Raw genomic sequence first — 27982 nt, 5'->3', positions numbered from 1 at the left:
GGATAGGTGGAGCGGAGAAAAAATCTCTCCGGCACTGAGACTCGAACCTGGGTTTTCAGCTCTACGTGCTGACGCTTAACCACTAATCCACACCGGATTCCAGTTCCGATGCCGGATTGAATCCTCTCAGTTTAAGTTGCATCTCAATCACACATCTGTGATGCAGTGCATGAGTGTTGGCCACTGAAGAGAAACTAAGAGGTAGAACTTAAACTGAGAGGATTCAATCCGGCATCGGAACAGAATCCGGTGTGGCTTAGTGCAGGCCTGCAGAACTCGCAAAGTAGGGGAACTATGACGTCAGCCTCACTCCACTTCTATTGGAGATGATCGACTTCCGCCCCGAGAATGAATGTTGATGCAGCCGAGCGTGACTAGAACGCCATGACCGCACAGGTAGAAAAGGTGGGTGGGGTAAAAGAGGGGAGGAAAGCAGTCGCTCTCAAGAGCTACAGTTCTGCAGGCCTGGCTTAGTGGATAAAGCGTCAGCACGTAGAGCTGAAAACCTGGGTTCGAGTCCCGGTGTCGGAGAGGATTTTTCTCCGCCCCATACATCCTTCATCATACGGTAATGCAGAATTCCTGCACGGAAGTATCATACGTACTTCGGTACATCATAATAATATGAAATGCGTAAATAATTACGTACTGATTTAAGACAACGCTTATTCCGTCGAATCCCGGCCACTTAGTCACTCATAATGAGTGCACCTCTGCACAAAGTGTGTTGGACATTGTGCCACTGTCACACATCTATGACACAGTGCATGAGTGTTGGCCACTAAAGAGAAACTAAGAGGTGGAACTTAAACTGAGAGGATTCAATCCGGCATCAGAACTGGAATTCGGTGTGGCTTAGTGGATAAAGCGTCAGCACGTAGAGCTGAAAACCTGGGTTCGAGTCCCGGTGTCGGAGAGGATTTTTCTCCGCCCCATACATCCTTCATCATACGGTAATGCAGAATTCCTGCACGGAAGTATCATACGTACTTCGGTACATCATAATAATATGAAATGCGTAAATAATTACGTACTGATTTAAGACAACGCTTATTCCGTCGAATCCCGGCCACTTAGTCACTCATAATGAGTGCACCTCTGCACAAAGTGTGTTGGACATTGTGCCACTGTCACACATCTATGACACAGTGCATGAGTGTTGGCCACTAAAGAGAAACTAAGAGGTGGAACTTAAACTGAGAGGATTCAATCCGGCATCAGAACTGGAATTCGGTGTGGCTTAGTGGATAAAGCGTCAGCACGTAGAGCTGAAAACCTGGGTTCGAGTCCCGGTGTCGGAGAGGATTTTTCTCCGCCCCATACATCCTTCATCATACGGTAATGCAGAATTCCTGCACGGAAGTATCATACGTACTTCGGTACATCATAATAATATGAAATGCGTAAATAATTACGTACTGATTTAAGACAACGCTTATTCCGTCGAATCCCGGCCACTTAGTCACTCATAATGAGTGCACCTCTGCACAAAGTGTGTTGGACATTGTGCCACTGTCACACATCTATGACACAGTGCATGAGTGTTGGCCACTAAAGAGAAACTAAGAGGTGGAACTTAAACTGAGAGGATTCAATCCGGCATCAGAACTGGAATCCGGTGTGGCTTAGTGGATAAAGCGTCAGCACGTAGAGCTGAAAACCTGGGTTCGAGTCCCGGTGTCGGAGAGGATTTTTCTCCGCTCCATACATCCTTCATCATACGGTAATGCAGAATTCCTGCACGGAAGTATCATACGTACTTCGGTACATCATAATAATATGAAATGCGTAAATAATTACGTACTGATTTAAGACAACGCTTATTCCGTCGAATCCCGGCCACTTAGTCACTCATAATGAGTGCACCTCTGCACAAAGTGTGTTGGACATTGTGCCACTGTCACACATCTGTGACACAGTGCATGAGGGTTGGCCACTAAAGAGAAACTAAGAGGTGGAACTTAAACTGAGAGGATTCAATCCGGCATCAGAACTGGAATCCGGTGTGGCTTAGTGGATAAAGCGTCAGCACGTAGAGCTTAAAACCCAGTTTCGAGTCCCGGTGCCGGAGAGTATTTTTCTCCGCTCCACCCAGTCTTCTTCATGTATTTGTTAAGCTCACAACCATTCATTCGTTAAATGTACTTCTAATGCGGCAATATACCGTAATTAAAATAAATTAAATCCATGCCGCGACCTCCCATGAAGGCCATGGTATACCTTATTTTATTTCAAGGAGTGCAGTTCGGTGGCTCCTTTGAACACCCATTTACAGATTTATGACTTCCTACACAAACACCTCTGACAATTCCATCCTGTCCCCTAGTCCCAACATTGCACAGTTGTCACAATCCTGATGACCTTCGAAATTATGCAGTGAAACTGACGGGATTCTTGGAATTCGGAAAAGATGCGGCAACTCTGCCTCCACGTGGATTTGACGGGCATCTGTCAATTCTTCTGAACGAGGGTTGTGATTGGTTACTAACAAGAGAAGACAAGATTTCCGTCATAGTAAGGAAGACATTTATTTATGACAACCAATTAGTAGGGGGCAGTAGAAGGTCTGTCGGCAAATTCCTTTCTATGAAACTGCACTCCATGAAAAAAAATAGAGTATAGACCAGCGAATAGGGATTATAAAGAATGGACACTGAGCGAATTTTCCTGTGTTTTGTTTCTCTGTGCGCCAGCGTTTAGTTCCACTTTCAAGCACTAGAGGTTAGTGTAATCGATCATACGCTAAGATAATAACTGAGTATAGAGTTGAGACACAGGATCCAAACATCGCCTACCTTATTGCATAATCCAGTAACGCTTTGCTTCAAATAAATTCAAGTTAACAGCTTTTCCTAATTTCTCAATGACAAACTAGTAGTAATAATAATTTTTTATATTTCAGATATAATAAATTGTATTATAAAGTAATATAATATATTATAAAATTTTGTATCAAATTCGTTTAATATTTGTATATAATATAATATAGGTATATGGTTTTACTTCTCGTAAGGATTTTGTTTTTCCATTTTCACTGCTATCAAATCATTACATATTTTAATTGTTGTTGGGGTCAACGCCTCAACTCTCATTATAAAGCAATTCTAGAGTCTAGACATTACAGTTAATGACGGATTTATTATTTTATGGATCCAATTTATTTTATTTGAGTACATAATGTACCTAGATGAATTAATTATGTGTTATATTTCCGCTGTGTGTCGACTGCTAGCTGGTGTGATGTCAGCGCCAACTCTAGGGAGAAAGCAGAATCTCACGCTCTAGCTGGCTTGAAGGTCAATGAAATCAGTCCGGCTACATCACAGGTATCGACGCGAAGTGTCCATTCTTTATAATCCCTATTCGCTGGGTAGGTCAGCCGACTACTGGCCTGAATCTACATTCCTCAGGAGAAGTGAACAATCAACCAATCAGAACGGAGTTGTCGTGTGGTAAGACGATATTCTCCTCAGTCATTATAGCTGGTTTCCGTAACCGAATTTCGCTACCTACTCGTATCGTAGCTCCCCAAATCCACCAAGATGTTGTGCGAGCATCGCTCCTACACACTGGCCGAAATTTCATGAGAAAGTTCCTTCCCCATGAGGACTCGAACCAGCGCGCATTCTGTAACGGGAGTCCAAGCATGACAATGTACTGTAATAGCAAGTAAAATGAATGTTGCGGACCATTTCTGAAGATCATTTATCAGTCTTAAGAGTGGTTTTAAAATGTAATTAACTTACAGTTAGAGCTTCGTTGATGCGAAAATAAAGGAACTCGTTACACACATAGAACCTGATTGCTATCTTACACGAGTAACGGGCCGTCAGTCTGAACTATACAGGGGACATACAGTACTATAAAGATAAGGAAATTATGGGTTATTTTTACAATCGAAGTCTAAATTTACTATGTTCACTATAGTTCGGTTCTCCATAATTTCTATACCTTAATACCTTCACGATACTTAGAAACTTTTGTGAACAAGAATATTGGTATAATATACAAAGCAAGCCGTAAGTAATGCCAATAATTTCAGGGGATTATTCTTTGAGATATTTGAAAGAAAAAAGTTTGAGAAGCATTGATTTAATTTCCAATATGCTCAGTCAATTTAAGAGAGCAGTGTATTATGATAACTAGACAGTGGATGCGAGATGACTTATCGTTGAATGTAGGTGCACATTTACTATACGTTACATTTTTTTCATTCAGACCATTGGCTCAACAGGTTTTAAACGTAAACAGACGACGTCAACATGCTACTGTATCTCCGTACAGTCAGAAGGAAAAGAAAAATAACGTACTGTAGTACATACCTTGCAAGTTCAGTCCTCGTCATCATTGATGCAATTACCAGCGTTGCAGTAAACGACGATATATTCTCGTAAGTTGTCGAAGCTGAATCGTCTTCGCCTATCGCTTAAACAGTTTTTGTATCGAGAGAATTTCTGAAGAAAACCTCTAAAATGGGGATCACTCAATTTCTTTAGAGGAATATTTGCACTAAGCATCATGTTGCACGTGTCGTTTAGACCCGCACAACTAAATGATGATGATGATGATGATGATGATGGTGATGGTTCCTCAGATTTCATTTCAAAGCATTTCCTATGCGATGTACTGTTGCAATGTTTCTCTATAGCCTGAGTTGTTCTGGTTTTTATTTCAATTTTACATACATTACACACGATATTGTCTTCGTTAATACATAAAATGTCACTCTCATACTTGAGGCGTTCAGAAGTCAACATGATTAATTAACTCCTTTTCCAAAGATTCTGAGATATTCAAGGTTAAAGTTAAATACACATAATTGATTCTGTGATGTAGTCAAGAAGAATATTGCATTTTGTGGGCTTTTTACTGAACTATGGAGTTAATCATATTGACCAATGAAAATATGGTCAATTTAATACATTGCCAACTTAGAATCTCTGAAATAACTAAAAGTGGAGTTAATCATGTTGACTTCTGAACGCCTCACTTCTTAATTGCATTTCGTATCTCTGAGTGTATTTAACGTTTTGCCATTATGAATAGATCAGCACAACATATTCAACGCCTACTAAATACTTGAGCAAGATAACACAACTGCACACATTGCGTTGCAATGTTACTATGAACCGGGGTTCCTTCATTTTGTACGCTGCTGTACTCGCCAGGTACACAAAACACGGACGGCGAGGCACGTGCCATATACTCCGATACGAAACAACTTCACTTTTCCTTAAGTCATCCCGCATCTACTGTCTAATGATAATAAATTATTGGAATAATTTTAGTTTCAATAATTTCAATAATTTCGAGGGAAAAATTGTTCCGGAGCCGGGTATCGAACCCGGGACCTTTGGTTTAACGTACCAACGCTCTACCACTGAGCTACTCGGGAACTTTAACCGACACCGATCCAATTTTTCCCTCTATATCCACAGACCTCAAAGTGGGCTGACAACCATCAAGCAACCAACTTCGAGTGCACACTAACTCCGTGTGACTTAAATTGTGGTTTTCTGTTAACGAACAGTGACGTGTATTATGCAAATCAAGATTTCAGGTATAACTCCCTGTAAAGTTGATTTGAATAATTTTGAGGGAAAAATTGTTCCGGAGCCGGGTATCGAACCCGGGACCTTTGGTTTAACGTACCAACGCTCTACCACTTAGCTACTCGGGAACTTTAACCGACACCGATCCAATTTTTCCCTCTATATCCACAGACCTCAAAGTAGGCTGATAACCATCAAGCAACCAACTTCGAGTGCACACTAACTCCGTGTGACTTAAATTGTGGTTTTCTGTTAACGAACAGTGACGTGTATTATGCAAATCAAGATTTCAGGTATAACTCCCTGTAAAGTTGATTTGAATAATTTCGAGGGAAAAAATGTTCCGGAGCCGGGTATCGAACCCGGGACCTTTGGTTTAACGTACCAACGCTCTACCACTGAGCTACTCGGGAACTCTAACCGACACCGATCCAATTTTTCCCTCTATATCCACAGACCTCAAAGTGGGCTGACAACCATCAAGCAACCAACTTCGAGTGCACACTAACTCCGTGTGACTTAAATTGGGAAAAATTGGATCGGTGTCGGTTAAAGTTCCCGAGTAGCTCAATGGTAGAGCGTTGGTACGTTAAACCAAAGGCCCCGGGTTCGATACCCAGCTCCGGAACAATTTTTCCCTCGAAATTATTCAAATCAACTTTACAGGGAGTTATACCTGAAATCTTGATTTGCAATTTTAGTTTCGTTCTTTAAATGCGCAGAAATTTGATCCGAACAAATGTAACTTTTCGTTTTGCAAAAGAATTCTGCAATGTTACATTTGCTCAGTAACCTAACCTATGCCAAAGTTCATTGGAGCTTGTGATATATTAATCTCTTTTCCTCGCTCCTGAAAGTACCTGGAATGTGGTTCCTTTATCGGAATATTACTCGTATGCAGCACGACAATAAACCATCAAGCTGTCTCAATTAAATTCAATCACTAGAACAAGAGTTAAATGCGTCCTATCTACACGAGGGCTTGCTTCCTCCTGATGCTAACGTATTTTCCTATCGGTAAAGAAAGACTGCTATATTTCCTCCAGACTCCGAAAAATAGCTGTTCAGTAGCTATGTATACGATCAACTACTGTTTTCTCCGAGAGATTGTTCAATACAGTTGGGTTGATATTTGAATCCTCTTGGTTCAAAACCCACTAAAGATAATTTTGTTCATAACTGAGTTATGCTCACATATTGAATGAATTCTAATGATTTATATTGTTTCAATTCAAAACGTCACTAAATTTAAAGCAAAAGGTTTGTTAAAAGTCACTGTTAGACTGAAAATTCCATCACCAGTTTCAGCGCGTCTGGCCGCGAAACCAAGTGGCCCGGGTTCGATTCCCGATCGGGGCAAGTTACCTGGTTGAGATTTTTTCCGGGGTTTTCCCTCAACCCAACATGAGCAAATGTTGGGTAACTTTCGGCGCTGGACCCCGAACTCATTTCACCGGAATTATCACCTTCACCTCATTCAGACGCTAAATAATCAAAAATGTTGATAAAGCGTCGTAAAATAACCTACTAATATTAAATTAAAAATCAAGAGACTATTTTACGTGCAGTGAATCTAAAAACACGATATCTATGGTGTTTTTTTCTTCCCTTCCAAAAAAGATAAAAGCTATGCTAAATATTTTATCACGCTCCGTCGAACAAGAATCCGCGTATTTCGCATCCACGACAAGCTTGATAACCAAATTATACCAAATAAGAAGATTTTTCTTCGTCAATTGTTTTGCAAAAACGCGAATATAATTTCATGAAAATCCGTGAAATGTGAATTTATTATGAGGGCTATTCCATATGAAATCGATCAGTAAAAAACCTCGCATTTCTTTTAATACACTAATTTTTTCCCTATTTATACGAGATGCTGAAGACAGTACATTTTCAAAAATACACTATCGAATCAAACGGTTTTCATACTATTGAGCGACAAATTCAGCGTATTTTATAAAAACAAGCCTCTTTCAGCGCTCAGAACCCTGGAACCATTCACTACAGAACATTGAACGGGAGCTCATTTTGAAGTTGACATTTGGTAGGTTATGTTAAGAAATAATCCTTATTTTTATTGTATACAGAGAGACAGATAATCTGATTTTACTTACTTTTAGGCTTTTTGCCTATTTGTAAAAATGTAAAAAATACTGAGAAAAAACGTTGGATTATTAAGAGGGATTCGGCATTGTTTGCTTAGTGGCTCGACAATAAGTTTCGAGGGTATTAAATAGATTATTTTCACACGCCTGGACTTGAACGGCGCAGTACCGCACACACTGGCAGAGAGCTGAAGATAAGCGAGCGTTGAGCGTCATTTTACTCCTGTGTTTATGAAAACTTGTGATAAGCTAGCCTAGCTATGCGCTACTAGACGAAACATCACATGTTTGTCTCCTGGTCTTGCTTGTCTCGGCTAGCTCCCGTCTCACAGTCAGCTGGTTAGTTCACGCGCGTACTATTTATTTTCTTTATTTGATATTTTCAATACTTTCTTATCAACGGTGCACCAGTAAAAAAAAAATATGTGTTTATTTGTACTTTCAATGCGGAATCTAACCATATATTTTAAAAATATTTTTCGTGGTCAAAGGCGTCTGAATGAAGAAAAATCTAAATTTCTCCATTTCCATAAAAGGTAAGAAAAACTGTTTACTTGTCAATATAAACTTTAATTTCTCAGCATCGAAATAAACCATGATTTTGATCATTGGGTGAAACGGTTTCGGAGCCAAAACAGTTTAAAATTGCTAATTTTATGAAAATACGATAAATTTAAATATTTTTAATTTAAACATTATGAAGTTCTGATGCCTCAAACTTTGCACAAAGCATTGTATCACAGTTGTCAACGGACAGAAAAAGGTTCATTGTATTTAAAAATTGCGAGGTCAATTTTCTCTATATTTCGGTCGATTTGAGATGGAATAGCCCATGACTGTGTTTAGCATCTATGTATTTACTTGCTTAATCTACAGTTTTATGGTAAAGAACGCTCTGGTCACATTTACGAAACTGGAAAGCACAATGTAGTAAAAGATACGGTATCGAATATAGTCACTGATATTTTCTGATTAGCCTACACTTTGGTATTTCGTTGAAAATTGTTTCGAGATACAACACAGATTATCATGGACATATACACGTCACACAATACCTCTCCATTCTAAAACCAGCACGTGACTATCTGCAAGATAATCAGCAGTATCTTTAGAACTAAGGAGTTGATTGCCGAGGATACACAAGTTGTTCGATTATTAAAACGATTATGGGTAAGTAAAACGTTAGAAATTTCCCCCGTTACTTTTACTTTAAGTAGTTTTATTTCCATTGGCTGAAGTTGTTGCGGCATTACAAACCTACACTTCTGCTTAGTGCAAGATTGAATTACAAGTTGAACACCGTATTACATTCATATCAATGATTATCTTTGCTACATTAAGTAATGTAGTGTTAATTTATCACAAGCTCTCCTGCGTTTTGTACCGGTACGATAATTGATAATGAGAAACCACAATTTGGCTGAAACAAACATTTAAGTGTAGGCTATAATACATTGGATACAGAAAAGATTTTTACGTTATTATTACTTACAGACCTGTTACTAAATCTACGTATTACTCTGTGAAAAGATTTATTAAATCTACATACTTAGAGTCTAAGTATGTAGATTTACTTAGACTTCAACAAACAAAATTTATAACACAATCTCAAGGGAAAAAATGGAACTCTCTGCATCAAAATCCACAGTTAATTCGCGATTTGCCACGAAAATCGTCTGTAGCTGCATTTCGATTGGCAACTGGCCATGATTGTTTGGCCAAACACCTGCATAGAATTGGAATATATCAGTCCCCTAACTGCCCATTGTGCAACTCAAACCAAGAAATGGATTCGGAACACCTCAAAATCTGTGCTTCGGTGGCTGGCCATGATAATATCTTTGAAAAATATTGGAGTGCAAGAGGTCAAATGACTTTATTGTCAAACGCCTGGCATTAGAAAACAACAACAACATATTTTAAAAAACATCACGTGTCGTCTTATGACAAGCAAATTTCATATAATCAGTTACTTTTTTATTTTAATTATAAAACTTTAAAATATCGACGATTAATAAATAGTCAAATTTTACTCTATAAGACTGTTAACGGTATATTGAATAACTGTGATTTTCTTAAATTCCTTCAATTCAATGTAAAAAAAGTACGTCATATGCAATCTTTTGTTATTCCCATTCCTAGATCTGTTTTCTTCAAGAACTCTCCATTGTTTGTTACGTGTAATACTTACAACTCTCTGTCTTTAAACTGTGATTCTCAATTAGAGTTCAGTTTAATAGTTGAAAATTTTCGTACAATATTAAAAAGAATTGTATTTCCTTAGATATTTAAATTATGAAGAAGTGTATTATAATGTTTTTACTCTAGTTTTTAAATAATTTTGCATCATTATATCGACATTTGGCACTATATTAACAGCAATATTATATTCCAGCATCTACTACCGTTATGTATTTTCTTTCTTTCGTTTGTGTTGTTTGTTTTTTTTTTCTCTTATCATGTATTTTGTGTATGTGTCTGTGTAAGCCACCTGTAATTGGAAACCTGCTTCTGTTGGTGGTGGATTTAAATAAATAAATAAATAAATAAATAAATAAATAAAATAAATAAATCTTACACTTGAACATTTCTTCAAATTAATATTTCTTAAGACAAAGTATGATATACTTAAATTAGTAATTCTGTATGATTACTTGAGGAGCTTATTTTCAAAACGACCTTTGTCCATTCCCATAACTTTGTGGGAAATCACAGAAAACATTTTTAGGTCTAAAATTTCTTACCAGCTAGGCAAGAGGCATTATGAAACCGAAGATGTTGGGTGCATTTAGAATCAAATGGGAGGATCAGAGTCTTTGATTCTAAAGCTGGAACTAATATTTTGTCGTTATTTTGCTGTGGAAAAGAGTTACTTTGATTCCAATAGTCACTTTTAACGCAAGATTTTAGTGATTTAGAGGGCGTTCTGAAGACAAATCATGACAGCTGTATGTAGCGTTATATTTCAAGAATGCATGGACACAGGACGCTCATTTTTGTTATCACGTGGACAAGAGACGTTTTGAAAATGAGCTACTCACTTCAAAGTACACACCGATATAGTTACATTTCAATTCGAAAATATATGAATATATGCTGTAGTAAAGTTAATATAATTTCGCGTGATACATCTCTTTCAAAATACATTTTAACAATCATCTTTATGAACGCCCGTATGGACCTCACTAAAATTTGTAAGCTTTGTTTGAAATTGTGTTCTATTATTATTATTGTTATTATTATTATTATTATTATTATTATTATTATTATTATTATTATTATTATTATTATTATTATTATTATTAACCTTCTCTTAATGTAATAACCTTTTCTAATGTAATAACCTTTTCTAGAAAAACTTCTTCACTGAAATTTAATTATTATCTAAATAATGTTCTAATTAACAGAACGGATTGCGTAAAAGATTTGGGAATATTCATTGACAGTAAATTGTATTTTCATAGTCACGTTGATTACATTTACAATCACGCAATCAGAATGTTAGGAATAATACGGTCAATAACTTATTCTTTTTCCACGCCCGATTCTCTCTTAATGATTTACTATACATTGGTGCGATCGAAACTCGAATATGCATCTGTAGCTTGGAACTCGATCACAACTACAGACTCGGCTAAATTAGAAAATATACAAAGAAAATTTATAGGCTATCTTTATGTTCATTCAGATTTCTGCCCATTAATTCCGGGTACAGTTATGAGAGAAAATGTGAATATTTTAATTGTCAAAATCTATATGCTAGACGCCACGAGCTAGATTATCTGTTCTTTTGTAAAGTCCTCAAAGGTGATATATCCTGTGACGCTTTCTTAAACAATATTATCTTACGTATTCCAACAAAAGATATGAGAGCCCACAAACTTTTCTATATTAGAAATTCGAAATTTCTTTCACCAGTCTCCAGATGCATTAAAAATGCCAACATGCATGGCTGCGAATTCGATCCCTTCAATGTATAGACTTAGTTTGCTCTTGGCAACGATTTATCATTTATGTATTCTTTTAGGCATTATACTCAATTATCATTGTCTCATAGTATTCTTAGTAATGTATTTTAAAGTCATCCATTATTTATCCATTCATCGTCATTATTGTAATTAATTGTAATTGTATTTATGTGTAATAATTATTTTTGTATTATGTTTTTGTTATATTCTTTGTGCTGAACTGTAATTGGCCACTGGCTGTTGTACAGCACATTAAATATAAATAAATAAATTATTATTATTATTATTATTATTATTATCATCATCATCATCATCATCATCATTCTCTCCGCATCCAAGTTAATTGCTTCTTGTGTGTCCGGTCACTACAGTTCCGAGTTATGATGACATCCTTCCAGCTTACAAGCAAACATTCTCATGGGAGCAGATAAAAAGTTTTTTTTTTTTTTCCCACCACGTTAATAATGTCAAAACAAGTGCTTACATAAATTTTGACCACTCGAGCGCAATTATGAGGGCCGTAAAAATAATAATCTTCCCTAGAGCAGTTTACATAAAGAAAACATAATTTCATGGAAAAATTTATTGGAACAATTGAGGCGCTGACATGGGAAAGGTAGTAACTGCCAAAAACAAAATTTTTTCAGGAGAAGCAAAAAAACAAATTTATGAACACTCTCTCACTTACATTATTACAGAAACTGCTTTAAATGAAAGGCATACACTCATGTTTGTGTTACATATGAAATTTGAAAAGTCTGGCACAGATTTATCTGTGAAATCCTATTTTATGAAAATACAACATTGAAATCACTCCTTAGCCAAACTGAGAATTAACGTTATTTATACATTATGCACAAATTTTTCGGTAAAATGCATGATACTTTTCATCGAGGAAATCTAACATAGATAACAAGTCTCTCTTTTTGGCATCAGGGACGACTGGTCTTCTTTCAAGGCGTTGCAAGCACTGCAAGTTAGTGATTGACGTTAATGACTGTCCTTTCTTAAAAATCCTGTGCTCTGTCCACATTTCAAGGTCATTAAATGGCTGTCCTGTTTTTATTAGAGGAAAATCAGCTCTTGAGAGTCTAATCCAGTTGAGGGTGCTGATTTTGATAGGAGTTGTATTCAAAAACTTGTCACGTTCTGCAGAAAAGTCGAAGAAATCCTCAGCCTTCATCATTATTACATTATTAGGCCTTACCTCTTCTGGAACCATGGTCTTGCATCTTTCTTTTTCTTTTCTCTATGATGCCAAATTCCCTATCACATGGCATGTAGGAATGTTCTGAAACCAGGAATTTCAAGTCCACTGAATCAAAATGTTTCTTGGCAATAATGTAAATCAGGACCATTAGAATCATCCGATTCTTATTCTTCCCTGCACAGTTATCGGCCCATATTTGTCTAGACACACTCTGATGTTGTACCTTCTCCGCGCCAACAGCTGTGCACATACAACTTACAACATCTAGTGACTACGTTTCCAACTTCGTTTCATTACATACGGACATACTACCTTCTCTGTGCCATTGGCATGGCCATTTACTACCTTCTCAATGAAAAACCTAAAAATTCGAATTTTTGGCAGTTACGACCTTTCCCATGTCAATGCCTCAATTGAAGAGTTCAGAGCCATAGTGGGCCAAGCGCCATTTATTAAAAACGGAGAAAGCAAGGGTTAAAGTTAAGTGAATACCTTAGTTTAATGAAGATTGACATATCATTTAGTTTTAATGCGTATACTTTATATTACTTGCTATATATTTCCATTGAATTATGGTAATAAGTTTATTTTAACCCTTGTTTTCTACGGTTTCAGTAAATGGTGCTTGGTCCACTATGGTTCTCAACCCTTCAATTACAGGAATTGTTTAGCTATTTTTCAACTAGTCTCTACCAGAATTGAGACATTTGTCATACTGTGGGATCAACTTTTATATCCCTGTAATCGTAGAAGTCTGCCGCCTGGGATCGGAACAGTGTGTGACAGCCGTCTGCACCTCTTTGTCGATCCCATGGTGTGACAAAGGTCTCAATTCCGGTGGGGAATGTGTTGAAAAACAGCTCAACAGTTGATGTATCTGTTCCAATATTTTTTTTTCAATGAAATTGTGTTTTCTTTCTTTAAACGGCCCCAGCGAAATTTATTTTTTAAGGGCCCTCATAATTGTACTCGAGGGACCAACATTTTTATAAGCACTTGTTTTGACATTATTAACATGGTGGAAGAAAAAAAATAACTTTTTCATCTGCCCTCATTAGAACGTTTGCTTATTAGCTGCAATCTTCGTAATGCATGAAGCGTGTTTTTTCACCAATCTGTTGTCCAATATGTTTATGTGTTCGTTCCAATTCATACATCTGTCACTAAAGGAAAGCGTTCACTACATCGTATCGCACTCCTCGTACGAATCGCACGCAACGGATATTTTAAGTGCAGTGCGTTCACTGTAACGGCTTCACCTCATGGCCTCATCGCATTCCCCTATCAGCTGTTTAAAACATGACGTCGTACGATATTGACATTACTGAAAGCAGAGGAGTTGAGGTTAGGTCTATTAATTACGTCTGTTAGCGAATAAGAATTTTTAATTGCTTCATGCGTCTTAATTGAAGAGGAAGAAACGAAAGAAATATTGGTTACATAATATATTTGCAAGAAACGACTTGATTACTGTAATGGGAACGCCTCAAATTACATAATTCTTCGCAATTTTCTACACGCGAAATAAATTTTCCGTCTGCCATTTTGGTGCGACACTGAATATAGCACAACATAATAGTAACAGTTGACCAATTAAAATTGATTTATTAAAGAAGGCCATGATCGCACGCATCGGAAAAGTTGCCCATCCGAGAAACGTGGACGGATTTGCCGAGAGGCGATGCGTCCGATACGATGTAGTGAACGCGCTTACATAATTACAGCAAAGATAGTCTTTTTTCCGATCAGTGCGATTCGTCCGATGCGTGCGATACGATGTAGTGAACGCTTACCTTTATCCAACATTTTATTGGTTCGGTTTTGTATTTTCTTCTCAAAACGAAACTACGAATTCTGTCCCTTAGTAATTTCAGTGTGACTTTTCTTACAATTTTAATTTCTGTTGTTTCATTATTATTATTATTATTATTATTATTATTATTATTATTATTATTATTATTATTATTATTATTATTATTATTATTATTATTATTATTGTACTTTCTGTTTGATATTCACAACCATAAGTTAATATTGGTCCTATGGTAGATTTATATATTCCTAGTATTTATATATCATCTCCTTCTTCTTCTTCTTCCTCCAAATATGACGTGTTAGGCCGTATGGCCCAAGAGGGCCCTATATCCCTGTATCGTAGAAGTCAGCCGCCTGGGATCGGAACCAGTGTGTGACCTCTCTGTTGACCCCATTTTATGACAAATGTCTTAATTTCGGTGGGAAATATGTTGAAAAAATGTTGTATCTGTTGCAATAAATCTTTCCGTGAAATTGTGTTTTCTTTCAGTAAACGGCCCCAGAGAAGCTTACTTTCTGAAGACCCTCGGAATTGCGCTCTATTGGCCAAAATTTGTATAAGCATTTGTTTTGACATCATTAACATTGTGGAAAAAAATTAACTACTATTAATTAAATTAGCCTAATCAACTGTTTGTTTGTAAGCCAGATGATAATGGGGTAGGGTGGCCAGTTCCTTTCCCCCTCCATTACTGTCAACGTTTATAATAAAAGTGCCGGTATGCCTTTTGTTTTCATTGTTCATTAACATTTTGTTCTACTTTTTTATTCAGTATGTGAAATTTTCTGCTATAACACTCGTTTTATTAAAAATGTGTTTGTTATTCTGCATTATTCTACATTTTCCGTTATCTGACTCCTTCCAGCTCCAATTTAGTCGCATAATTGGGACTCTACTGTACGTGAAGCATGGGCAATCAGAAATAGAGATGAAACAAGTTGGACATCAACGAAAATTAAATTATCGAAGTGTTGAGAAGGTTATACAAAATTGAACGAATTATAATAGTTATTTACAATAAGAGTCTCGTAACGTTTCATATTACAATATGAGTTTGTTAATAACCAGTCGAGTATAGTTTTTTTACTTGGTTATTTAACGACGCTGTATCCACTGCGGGGTTATTTAGCATCGATAGAATTGGTGATAGCGAGACGATATCTGGCGATATGAGGTCGAGGATTCGCCATGGATTACCTGACATTCGCCTTACGGTTGGGGAAAGCCTCGTAAAAACCCAGCCAGGTAATCAGCCCAAGCGGGAATCGAACCCACGCCCAAGCGTAACTCCAGATCGGCAGGCAAGCGTCTGAGCTACGCCGGTGGCTGGAGTATTATATTGTAATGTGAAAACTTTGATAAAAAAATAATTTTTTAATAAAAGTAATTGTATTATTTTTATTAGTTTTGAACATATCTTTTGTGGAGAGGCAATTTATTACTATTATCAATCTGCAGATTTTTAGGCACTAAAAACAGTGAAAAGCATATTACCAAACTATAAGCAGTATTCTAATTATAATGGGTACAATAGTTATGTAAAAGAATAAAAGATGTACGTACAATCAATCCCGAGAGTTTCACTTATTTTTGCCAACAGTTGTCTTTTCTGGTTGTATCTCTATAATAATTTGAGGTTGTGTCATAGATATAGGGATATTTTTGTATTTATTCAACCAATCTTACCTTCCTTGGTAATTAATACACAGAAACAATAAGATAACAAGGTGGCCTACACAAAACTTACACACTACCGTCTGCTAGAGGTCGGGAAAACAACTGATTATGCGCATGCGCGAAGTCAGCTGCAACTACGAAAATCGCCTCCTATAAGCGATCTGTGAAACCTAGCTTAGCATAGCGCCATAGTCTAGTATATACAGTCACGAAGCTTGAGTTTATGAGGGTACTAGGAACAATAGACTGTGCAGGTACTATTTCGCATTGTCTGTAATGAGGCGATAGTAGCGATCCTAGTGGTTAGCAACTATCTATGGATGCATATTTACTACGTATTGAGCTTCGTGACTGTATATACTAGACTGTGATAGCGCTCTGTGTGTGCCATTCCATATAACTACATTAGAGCTATTTTTCCTTAACTTGCGTAGATTAGCTTTCTGTGTGTGGTAACGGGAGTATTTTCGTTTGGTGACGTCTCTCATAGTAGTAAAGCATAACACCTGTCCCTGACTGTAGACATCAATCGCAGCGTATCAGATGATATCATCTCATGTCCCTGTGTCTAACTACAAGATAAGTGTCTGAATATAGCATTTATCTTTCTTAACTTCGATAATTTTGTATTTACGAAACATTGACACATGATAAGCTTAATGTGTCGATTTCTCAGAGTACAAAAGTCAACTTTTAATAATAATAATAATAATAATAATAATAATAATAATAATAATATTGAAAATAAAAGCAGAATAAATATGGGAAATGCCTGTTATTATTCGGTTGAGAAGATTTTGTCAACCAGTCTGCTTTCAAAAAATCTGAAAGTTACAATTTATAAACAGTATATATTACCGGTTGTTCTTTATGGTTGTGGAACTTGGACTCTCACTTTGAGAGAGGAACAGAGTTAAGGGTGTTTGAGAACAAGGTGCTTAGGAAAATATTTGGGGCTAAGAGGAATGAAGTTACAGGAGAATGGAGAAAGTTACATAACGCAGAACTGCACAAATTGTATTCTTCACCTGACATAATTAGGAACATTAAGTCCAGACGTATGAATTGGGCAGGGCATGTAGCATGTTTGGGTGAATCCAGAAATGCATAGTGTTGTTAGTTGGGAGGCTGAAGGAAAAAAGAGATCTTTGGGGAGGCCGAGACAAAGATGGGAGGATAATATAAAAATAGATTTGAGGGAGGTGGGATATGATGGTAGAGACTGGATTAATCTTGCTCAGGATAGGGACCAGTGGCGGGCTTATGTGAGGGTAGCAATGAACTTCCGGGTTCCTTAAAAGTCATAAGTAAATACTGAATATAACAATTTCCTATAAGAAATATTATCAATATATTCCATAATCATCGGAACTTAAATTTAATTTTTTTAAAGTTAAATATTACATTTATTTCCACACTATGAGTGACTTACCAAGTGTATTCAATTAAGGTGTGGTTAAAACACGAAGTACACAATATAATACAACTAGTGGCTTGTGTAACAAACGCTGCAAACTGAGTTCATTAGAAGTTCAAATTAAAATTTTTCAAATTTATTTCCAATGAAGAATACCAGACATTTTGGAAATTATTTGCTTCCATAATTATGGAACATACTCCCACTGAATGGTTTTCTTTTTGCCAAATACTTTTCATTGAACCTATAAATCTTCAGCTCTTGAGTTTCAATGCGAAAACGCAAGTAACAATGTCAGGACAATCAGTTGGTTTTTCATGTGGAAGTGAAGCAGTCGCTATTTCAGGTCACTGCAGATTGTAGGTGAGAGTTAAGAAAAAAGTATCAGGTTTGCCATGCTTTCCAACAACAGACATAACATCTTGGTATAGCTGCTGCATGTGTCGTGAACTACCTTAAAATGTAGAGGGTAAAATCATTTTATCCTGCTAAGAGATCTTGCTAAAGTGATTGAGACATTACAACATTTTGTAGGCCTCCTATTTTATCAGTATGTAATACCTTTTGGTCTTTCCTTAGGCACTATAATTTTTGCGCTTCCTCAGACAATGCTGAAGAGAATCACACATATAAATATCTACATCACTTACTTACAAATGACTTTTAAGGAACCCAGATGTTCATTGCCGCCCTCACATAAGCCTAATTGTATTTTTTTAAGGATAATATGTACGTGAACGATCACAAATATTATTAGAAAATGCAGGCTCTAAATTTCTAAAATTTTATAAGAAAATGAACTCACAATTGGACAAAAATTACATGGTACCACAACAAGACTTATTAGAACTTAAATATCTGATAAAAGTATAAAAAAAAGGTTACTAATGATACTTTTAAATCAGTTTTATCAAAGTATGAAAAAAAAATCTGCAGTTACATCATTTGGTAACCATAACATTGTTATGGTCTCTCTGACATCTTTAATATTTTTCCTGCATGTAATAAACACTTATTTCTGAAAAGTAGACTACCCTCAGACATGAAGAGTTGTTTGTTTTAATACAATTAATTTTTTATTTGTCCTATATGAAATATATTAAAATTTACATAATGTTTTGAGACCTAATTTTTTCTATTTTCAAAGATGTGGGCACTATTGTAGTGTACCTTTTGCATAAATTCATGTTAAATCAACGTACAAAATTTCAGAATTCTATATCTAATGGTTGTGGAGTTTTGAAATAATATGTGTACAATTTTCAAATTTTGGAAAATTTAATTTAAAGTAAAAACTGAATTCTAAAAAAATATTAGTAAACTTTTTTATACTTTTATCAGATATTTAAGTTCTAACAAGTCTTGTTGTGGTACCTTGTAATTTTTGTCCAATTGTGAGTTCATTTCCTTATAAAATTTTAGAAACTTAGAACCTGCATTTTCTGATATTTGTGGTCGTTCACGTACATATACCCTTAACCTCTTTACTTCGATATATCTATCGACGACGGTCGTTGATCAGTCAGACAGGCTAGCTGTTTGTAACGATCCCCATAGTAGGTTTTCACTTGACAACGAAGAGAGATCCAGTCTTCAAAATGTTGTGCTACAATTTTTGGAAATTAGTCAGGGCTTAGTATTTGAAATACATTTGTATTTTGTAATTTGTAAGGATTTTCGAAAGTATTTTGTACCCAGTATTTAAATACATAAAATTGATGAATTTTGTATTTCAAATACTTAAAATATTTTTTTTTCTTCTTGTCCTTCAAATTTTGGATTTGGATTTGACGAATAAACTTTTGTGTTATTTGCCTATCCATTTCAGATCTGCTAGTTTTCTTTCCACAACTGATTCTCTTAATGCCATAAAGAAATCTCCAACAACATCAAGGATCCATCAACACTTGCTAAATGTTCAGCATTATGGAATGCGTCTAGGAGACCCAAATCCTCAGAAATTATATCAGATATCTTGAAATATTCATCGAAGTTTCCTTGCCCAACTCGATGGAATTCTCTTCATGACTCAGTCTCTCAAATATTGCAATTCAAACATGATATAAACAGGTGTAACAGAGAACTTCTCAGCTGGTTTCACACATATTCTGTGTCCTCTTATCATTTGGTGAGGCAGTGTCACATAGCCATCTCATCTTCAATGGCAAAGGGACAACCCTGTACACTCTAGAGAATTACCCAACAATGAAACAAGCTTTTATAAAGTATAATACAAGTTTGTGTACCTCTGCACCTGTAGAAAGACTGTTCTGTTTTGCAGGATTTATTCATTCACAAGCAAGGGGATCCTTATCTGATAAACTTCTTGAGAAACTGTTTTTTTTTTTTTTTAAGGGAGCAGTAATTATTCATATGTGGCATAATTTCATTGCTGACTGGGAAAAGGAAGAATGTTCAGTTACAGTATTTATATAAAATTTCGAGGTAAAAATACTTTTAATGTTAATGTAATATTTTAGATTTTCAGTAATAGGCTATTCTTATTTCTTTAGGCCTATATACTAGACACACGATCACAACACTCCTCAATATTATCCATTCCCTCCCACCGAACATCCTCATATTCATCTTCTTTCACTGTGGCTGTTCCTCGACTTTGGAATTCCCTACCGAGTAATGTCAGGGACTGTCAGACATCAAACCAATTTAAGAATAGGCTAACGAGAAATTTTTCTAACAATTCTTGTTAACAATAATAGCTGTTTCAAGTTTCTCAATGTTTAATTGTTATATATATCACAGATAAATATCTAAATTATCTCATTATTATTATTATTATTATTATTATTATTATTATTATTATTATTATTATTATAACTATTTCTTACCAATGTTTATTATTGTCATTCTAACATTAGTTATCCAATTTTCATTATTTACTTTCATGTTGTTTTATGATCTAGATATTAATGTAATAACTATGTAAGCAATTGTATTTAATTAGAATTAGAATCTGGCTGGGCGGAAGAGAAGGCCTACTGGCCTTAGCTCTGCCAGATTAAATAAATAAATTATTAATTATTATTATTATTATTATTATTATTATTATTATTATTATTATTATTATTATTATTATTATTATTATTATTATTATTATATATTGTATCAAGTATTTCAAATACAAATGTATTTTGGTTAATTTTTTAAAAGTATTTTGTATTTGGAAATACAATTTTTTGAAGTATTCTGTATTTGTATTTCAAATACTTGGATGTCAGTATTTTGCCCATCCCTGAAACAAGTAATATAAAAAATCCGAACAACTCAACCATTAAACTATTCAACCGTTGCTCTCCACCCCCGCCTTCATTCAGATCAAGTACAGTAGAACCTCTATTATCCGTGGTAATGAAGGGGATGGACTAAACGGTTAATCGAAAAATTGGATAATCCGTACCATAAAATATATTTATAAATTAGGTGTATAATACACAATTTTGTAATTTCCTTCGTGGCCTTGTGTTTAACTTGCTATGTAGTGGATCAGGGGTTAATTAAAAGTTCAATTGTCAATGAAGGGTTCTTAAGAGCCAAGGGTTGATGGTTGATGATTGTCTGCGGAAAGCTAGGAATACTTGAAGTCTCATGTTGTAGATTTACATACTTTATACATTTTATCCTTGTTTTATTTTATTCCATTTTATTTTTTTAATCACATACAGTCTCCTAATCTGAAGCAGCATTAACCACAGTTTCTTCTTTCTTCTAAATTATTTGTTTTTTTTTTTTTTTTTTCGATTAACACAATACGTTTCTTTTTGACAACTGTTTCATAGACGTTACTGGTATACAGTAAAGCCACTCGAATAGTAAGAATAAGGACTGAATTGTACACGATTTGTAGAAATTCTTGGGGTAATTTCTTTAGAAGTAAGTAGTGATTATTTTACAAGTAACTATTTCTGTTGCCGACAGCGAAGCATTTCTACTACATACTTTGTGTAGCAAAAGTAAAGGCTTCTGTAGAAAAACTATGTAGAAATATAACGTACAGTATTTCATATATTTTTCTACAGCAAAAAGAAAATAGGAGTTAGAAAAAAAGTCGGATAATCCGACAATCGGTTAATAGGATGACGGATAATTGGGGTTCTACTGTATACCAGTAGCAAAATTTCTCTTTTCGTCATCAAGGCCCTGTAATTTACAAGACTAAATTTGTAATTTCAACTTCAGAATCCAGAGTGGCAAAGCTTCTCCTAGCTGTCCTGTTAACACTGGGGTCAAGAGTGACTGCAAGGAGTCTGACACCTTCTGTGACCTGCCCCACCTCGGGAACTTCCTGGATACCACACCCGCTTGAATGCAGTTCCTTCTTCCAGTGTTCAGGAAACAAGACAGCACCTGCTCTTCTACTGAGGTGCCCCAACGGCCTACACTTCAGTCAGAATTCCGACTCGCAATGCCAGAGTCCAAAAGAATCCAACTGCTTCCCCCAGATAGTGGCAACACCGCTACCAACACCAAAGAACACCCCGCAATGCCCTGACAGTGCTCTCCACTACGTGTACTTGCTGCCAGATCCGCATCACTGTGCTCAGTTCTTCAGGTGTTTCCAGGGTACAGCTTATCACTTCAGATGTCCTCAAAGCTTGCGGTTTGATCCAGTTATGGAGATCTGTCACGAACATATTGCGGATCCAGAATGCTCGCTTTCAAATGACCGCAATGTTCTCCTACCGCATCCCACAGATTGCAACGCATTTTATCAATGCAACTGGGGGAAACTCTACCTACATCACTGCCCTCAGTTTCTCAAGTTCAATCACAAAACTCAGGTTTGCGACTGGAAAACAAACGTTGATTGCAATCGATGTAGTTTATGAGACAATATTGCATGTTGCATAACAATTCAGGCACATTTCTGAAGTTTTGTTTCTTTAATTATGTTTTTGTTTTTACTAAATCAAATCTGTAGTAATTAGAAATAAATCACACGTTTACTTTGATATCATGTACATTCATATTTTAGTCCTATTAATGTAAACACAACACTTCTTACGAGTATTATGTTATATTATTTTATATTAATAGAAGCATCGATATATAAGAAATTCATCTCTTCAGTGGTCTAGTACATACAGTTCACTATATTTGTCACCAGACTTAAATTTCACTTGTTCAAACATGGATGAGGAATAGCTTTTAATAACAATAAATTTCATTCTCATGAAAACGAGATAAAGTTGAGAGCACCACAGTGTATATTTAAGATATTTATTTAATAATAGAGTTTCAAGACAGGATTCTAGATAAACCATCCATTACTTCCACGTCAGAATTTTCTTTATAGACCTACCCTTTTATTTCCCTGAAATTCACATGTTTATGTTGAATAAGAGTCGACTAGACATTAAACATGTTACTGAACCACAACGCTAACATCATCGTATTCATCATCATACACAATCTCACTCTCGCGCTTGTGGAATACCCTACCCAGTGACATCAGAGACTTTCGGAATTTAGTAGCGTTCAAAGCAAACTTATTAAGCATTTTCTTACTGCATAGAGTAGGTTTAATTTTTACTTAATAAAAAAAAAGGTTTCTCTCTTCTTAACTTTTACAATAAACTGTCTAGCTTTTATTAATCAGTTAATCTTTTAGTACTTTGATTTTTATTATATTTGTAAATTTAATATTAATTGTAATTATAATTTTAATTGTAATCCCCTGGCAGAGGGGAAGAGAAGGCCTGATGGCCATATCTCTATGAGGTTAAATAAATAAATAAATAAATAAAATAAAGGTGTTTTGCAGTTTGTCAGTATTTTTCTTTTTCGATCAAGCATGTTAACAAAACTTAGTTGTCAATATATATTTTATATATATGTTGATGTACCGAAGTACATATGATATTTCCATGCAGATATTCTGCGTCATCATATGATGAAAGAGTGATGGATAAAGCATCAGCACGTAGAGCTGAAAACCCGGGTTCAAATCCCGGCGCCGGAGATAATTTTTCTCCGTTCCATCACTCTTTCATCATATGATGACGCAGAATATCTGCATGGAAATATCATATGTACTTCGGTACATCAAAATATATATATGATATGCGTAATAAATCACTTTGTGATTTAAGATGGCGCCTATACCGTCGGATCCCGGCCAACCAGTCACTCATTCGAGTGCACCTCAACACATGTATGGACTTCGGTCCTGTGTTCATAGACATCTATGACGTAGTGCAGAGGGCGGCCACTAGAGGGAACCCAAGAGATGGAGCTTAATCTGAGACGATTCTAACCGGCGTCAGGGTTGTATCCGGCGTGGCTTAGTGGATAAAGCATCAGCACGTAGAGCTGAAAACCCGGGTTCAAATCCCGGCACCGGAGATAATTTTTCTCCGTTCCATCACTCTTTCATCATATGATGACGCAGAATATCTGCATGGAAATATCATATGTACTTCGGTACATCAAAATATATATATGATATGCGTAATAAATCACTTTGTGATTTAAGACGGCGCCTATACCGTCGGATCCCGGCCAACCAGTCACTCATTCGAGTGCACCTCAACACATGTATGGACTTCGGTCCTGTGTTCATAGACATCTATGACGTAGTGCAGAGGGCGGCCACTAGAGGGAACCCAAGAGATGGAGCTTAATCTGAGACGATTCTAACCGGCGTCAGGGTTGTATCCAGCGTGGCTTAGTGGATAAAGCATCAGCACGTAGAGCTGAAAACCCGGGTTCAAATCCCGGCGCCGGAGAGAATTTTTCTCCGTTCCATCACTCTTTCATTAGTTGTCAATGCTGTTTTAAGTATAAATCAATCAAACCTAAATTTTATATATGTTTACTATACTGTTATTATAATGGACAATTCTTTTGACTTTTACAAAGACGTTTTTCTATAGTGAAAATAGTATGCTTAATGCTATTTTATGATTTGCGTTGAGTTACAAATAATTTATATCCCTGAAGTAACCTGTTTTAAATGCATATTTCAATGATTTCTTCAACGCAGCCTGTAGTCTACAATTATTTGCAGACAGCAATGAGTAAGAGAGCCAGAGGTACTGAATGTCATTTATGCTTTTGGACGTGCAAAACGTAAAGGGAAGGAACAAAGCAAAAGTAGAGAACAACAGGTGATATAAAGAACAAATCAATTAACAGTATATTTTAATGTTCATGGAGATGATGTATTAATATTTTATTGGTAATAAGGAGTAACTTTGGAGTTCTTTGACAAATAATATAATAAAATATTTTATCAAAGATCTCTGATAAAAGATAACCTCAAATTAGGAACAACAGCTCTCCTAACACGTATTCTACAAAGGTGAATAGGGTGTGAATATGGTGCTGGGAGGATTTGTTGATAATATTTACGCATTAAGTTTATGTTTTGTGGATGCTAATATTTACACATTAAGTTTATAACACAAGGAATAAAAAAAAAACACACACACACACACACACACCCACGCACGCGAAATTTACAAAATGAGACATAAAACGCCTATTTAAAATACACTTACCGTACATTCAGAAACAAATAACATTTAATACGAAAATAAAGAAAAGTTTCATTGTTTATACACTGAAATAAAAAAAAAATTGTATTAATTTGACAAACATGCCCGCTTTTCAGAAAGAAGTTCTCAAATCTGCACTCCATATTCGATGCACACATGGTGACATAACTTTCAAGTTCAATGAGATTTCTAGTCTTTGTTTCGATGCCAATCATAGACTTAGAAGTATGTATTGTATAAATATGAGATTGCAAATGTTATCAAAAATTTAAGATCTTCTTTTACAAGCTTGATATATCCATGCATCCTATCAATCCAAAATTGGTCTACACCAGTAGTGTCAGAGTTGTAAGCTCCGAAACCGGTTGTGGAGCTAGAGACGTCCAGTCGGAGCGTGACCTTGCTTATGTCTGTGGAAGCACCGGAGCACGCAATTAGTTATAGTGGAGCGCTCCGCTCCGTTTAGGCTGTGTCTGGCAACGCTGGTCTACACCCTCCAAAAAAGCTGTTTCAACATTCCATCAGTAGATACATATATTTTAACATTTTTTAAAATATGATTTTAGCTAGTTCAAAAGACAACCGTCTAAAAATGGTTTAGTATCCATCTGTAATTGTCATACTGTTCCTAGTATTTGTCTTATCATACATAGCTAAATTTTTCCAAGATTTCTTTAATACATTGGAATGTGTCACATTCTTTTTGTCAAGTGATGTCTATCAGAAATAAAATTTCTTTATAAATCCTTCGATTTTATCCCTGGCTGTTATGTTTTCGAATGGGATTAAGTACTCTACCATTTTGGTAGTGGGGGTCGCATAAAGAAGTATCTCTCAAAAGTGAGTCACACCTTCAAAAAGTTTGGAACCACTGCATTAGTGGATCGTCCAATGTTACATATATGGCAGGAATTGAACTACAGGCTTGACGTGTGTCACGACACAGAGAGCTCACATCGAGCACTTGTGAGCACTTACCAAATGGTAAACTTTTCAAGTTTCCCTTTCATTTGATACCACTTTCATATATCTGAGTATTACTTAACGCAAGTTTACAAGTTTGTAATCTGAAAGATCATTTGTAATAACACTGTACTTTTACAGTCTTACTAATAAACCGTGTATAGTTTTTATACGATACTTATACAGAGTTGAGACAGAAAACGTTACTAATAAACCGTGAATAAGCTATGGACGTATAAACAGGCTGTAACTATACAATGGGAATTGCTTTGCAGTAGTTATAAACCCCTTGTTTAAGCGTTATACATAGGGAAAAAATGGCCGCCCCTTTAACAGCTGTTCGTATCGACTGTCATTTTATGATGATGTTTACCTTGTAACCACAGAAGAACAAACCAAAGATCATAGAATTATTAGAATAATATTGCTGTAGCTTGTACTCTTTGACCAAAATGTAGTGTGGTAATAGATTAGAGCCAGTTATACTATCGATATTTAACACGCCACACTAGAGCGCTCTACCGGATCCAGTAGAGAACCTCAGATATTCTATTACCTTTCGTAACGAAGTAATGACAAAACTATGACGTAGCTGTGTAACAGTTATACTGTTATACATGACGTATGTAGTGATTATTAGTAAGGAATTTACACGCGACTTATAAACGAGCTACTCATTGTATAAGTATAAGACAGTTAAACGTCTGTATATAGAGTTTTTATTAGTAAGACCATTAATAGCTTTTTAGTTTTTAAAAATTATATTACAGTACTAGCCGTACCCGTGCACTCCGCTGCACCCGTTAGAAATAAATATAAAGTAATTATATAATTAAAATAGGACATTTGATCCAGGGAACATTCGTGTTTGATAGAAGGATAAATCGTTTATTATGTTACTTAATTTAAATTTAATTAAAAAATTAAAATGCGATCATTTTGATCCAGAGACCACTCATTTGGTCATAAAAATTAGTTTAGGAAATACAGGAAACGAATATACAGAATAGCCTATCAAGTTTTCTGTGCATAAGAATCTATTTTAATCTTACCTGTCCTCGATTCACTCAGGAGTTACTGTGATAACATTATAGCATTATGTTCATCTAGAGAAACTACACTTTCCAATGGTGAATTAATAATTAATTATACAAATCGGTTAATTAAGCTTCTGATATTACTTCATAGAAACGCAGAAACATTATTTGTAGGCTATCTTTCATAGCTTTCGATTGTTGCTGTCCAAGGCCCCTTATAGACGAAGTCATTTGTTTTTTAATTCATTACACGGCCTTAGATGGCAGTTATTTTAATTTTAAAACTCATTTATCTCATTAAATATCAGTCCTATCAAAATTTTTCAAAGAATAAAACTTATCGGAAATGATTTTTAAAGAAATTTTTATTATGTAACATTTTTCATAAAAATCAATAATAAGCGAGATATTTTGATTTATTTAATTCAGGCCCCCTTATAACACCCCTTTTAAATAATGTATTTTGAATGCCATATAGCGTATAATCTAAGTTACGACGAACTTAATTTATATTCCAATTTTCATCAAAATCCGTTCAGCCATTATCGTGTGAAAAGGTAACATACATACATACAGACAGACAGACAGACAGACAGACATACAAACAAACAAACAAAAATTTCAAAAAAGCGATTTTCGGTTTCAGGGCGGTTAATTATATATGTTAGGACCAATTATTTTTGGAAAATCGAAAATTACCAGAAAAATTTCGGCTAC

The 27982-nt window shown here is 35.6% G+C and overlaps 1 protein-coding gene across 1 annotated transcript; it reads left to right on the top strand.

Annotated features, from left to right (window-relative positions):
• The first annotated feature begins 8670 nt into the window (after positions 1-8670).
• LOC138703777 (peritrophin-1-like) lies at positions 8671-23532 on the top strand. Its single transcript, XM_069831948.1, has 2 exons — positions 8671-8830; positions 21946-23532. The coding sequence occupies exons 1-2, from the start codon at positions 8827-8829 to the stop codon at positions 22593-22595; spliced, it is 654 nt and encodes a 217-aa protein (XP_069688049.1). The 5' UTR covers positions 8671-8826; the 3' UTR covers positions 22596-23532.
• The last annotated feature ends 4450 nt before the right edge of the window (positions 23533-27982 follow it).

Source organism: Periplaneta americana, chromosome 7 (assembly GCF_040183065.1).
Source record: "Periplaneta americana isolate PAMFEO1 chromosome 7, P.americana_PAMFEO1_priV1, whole genome shotgun sequence".
Lineage (NCBI taxonomy): Eukaryota > Metazoa > Arthropoda > Insecta > Blattodea > Blattidae > Periplaneta > Periplaneta americana.
The sequence above is the reverse complement of the archived record's forward strand: the minus strand, read 5'-3'. Positions and strand labels throughout refer to the sequence as shown.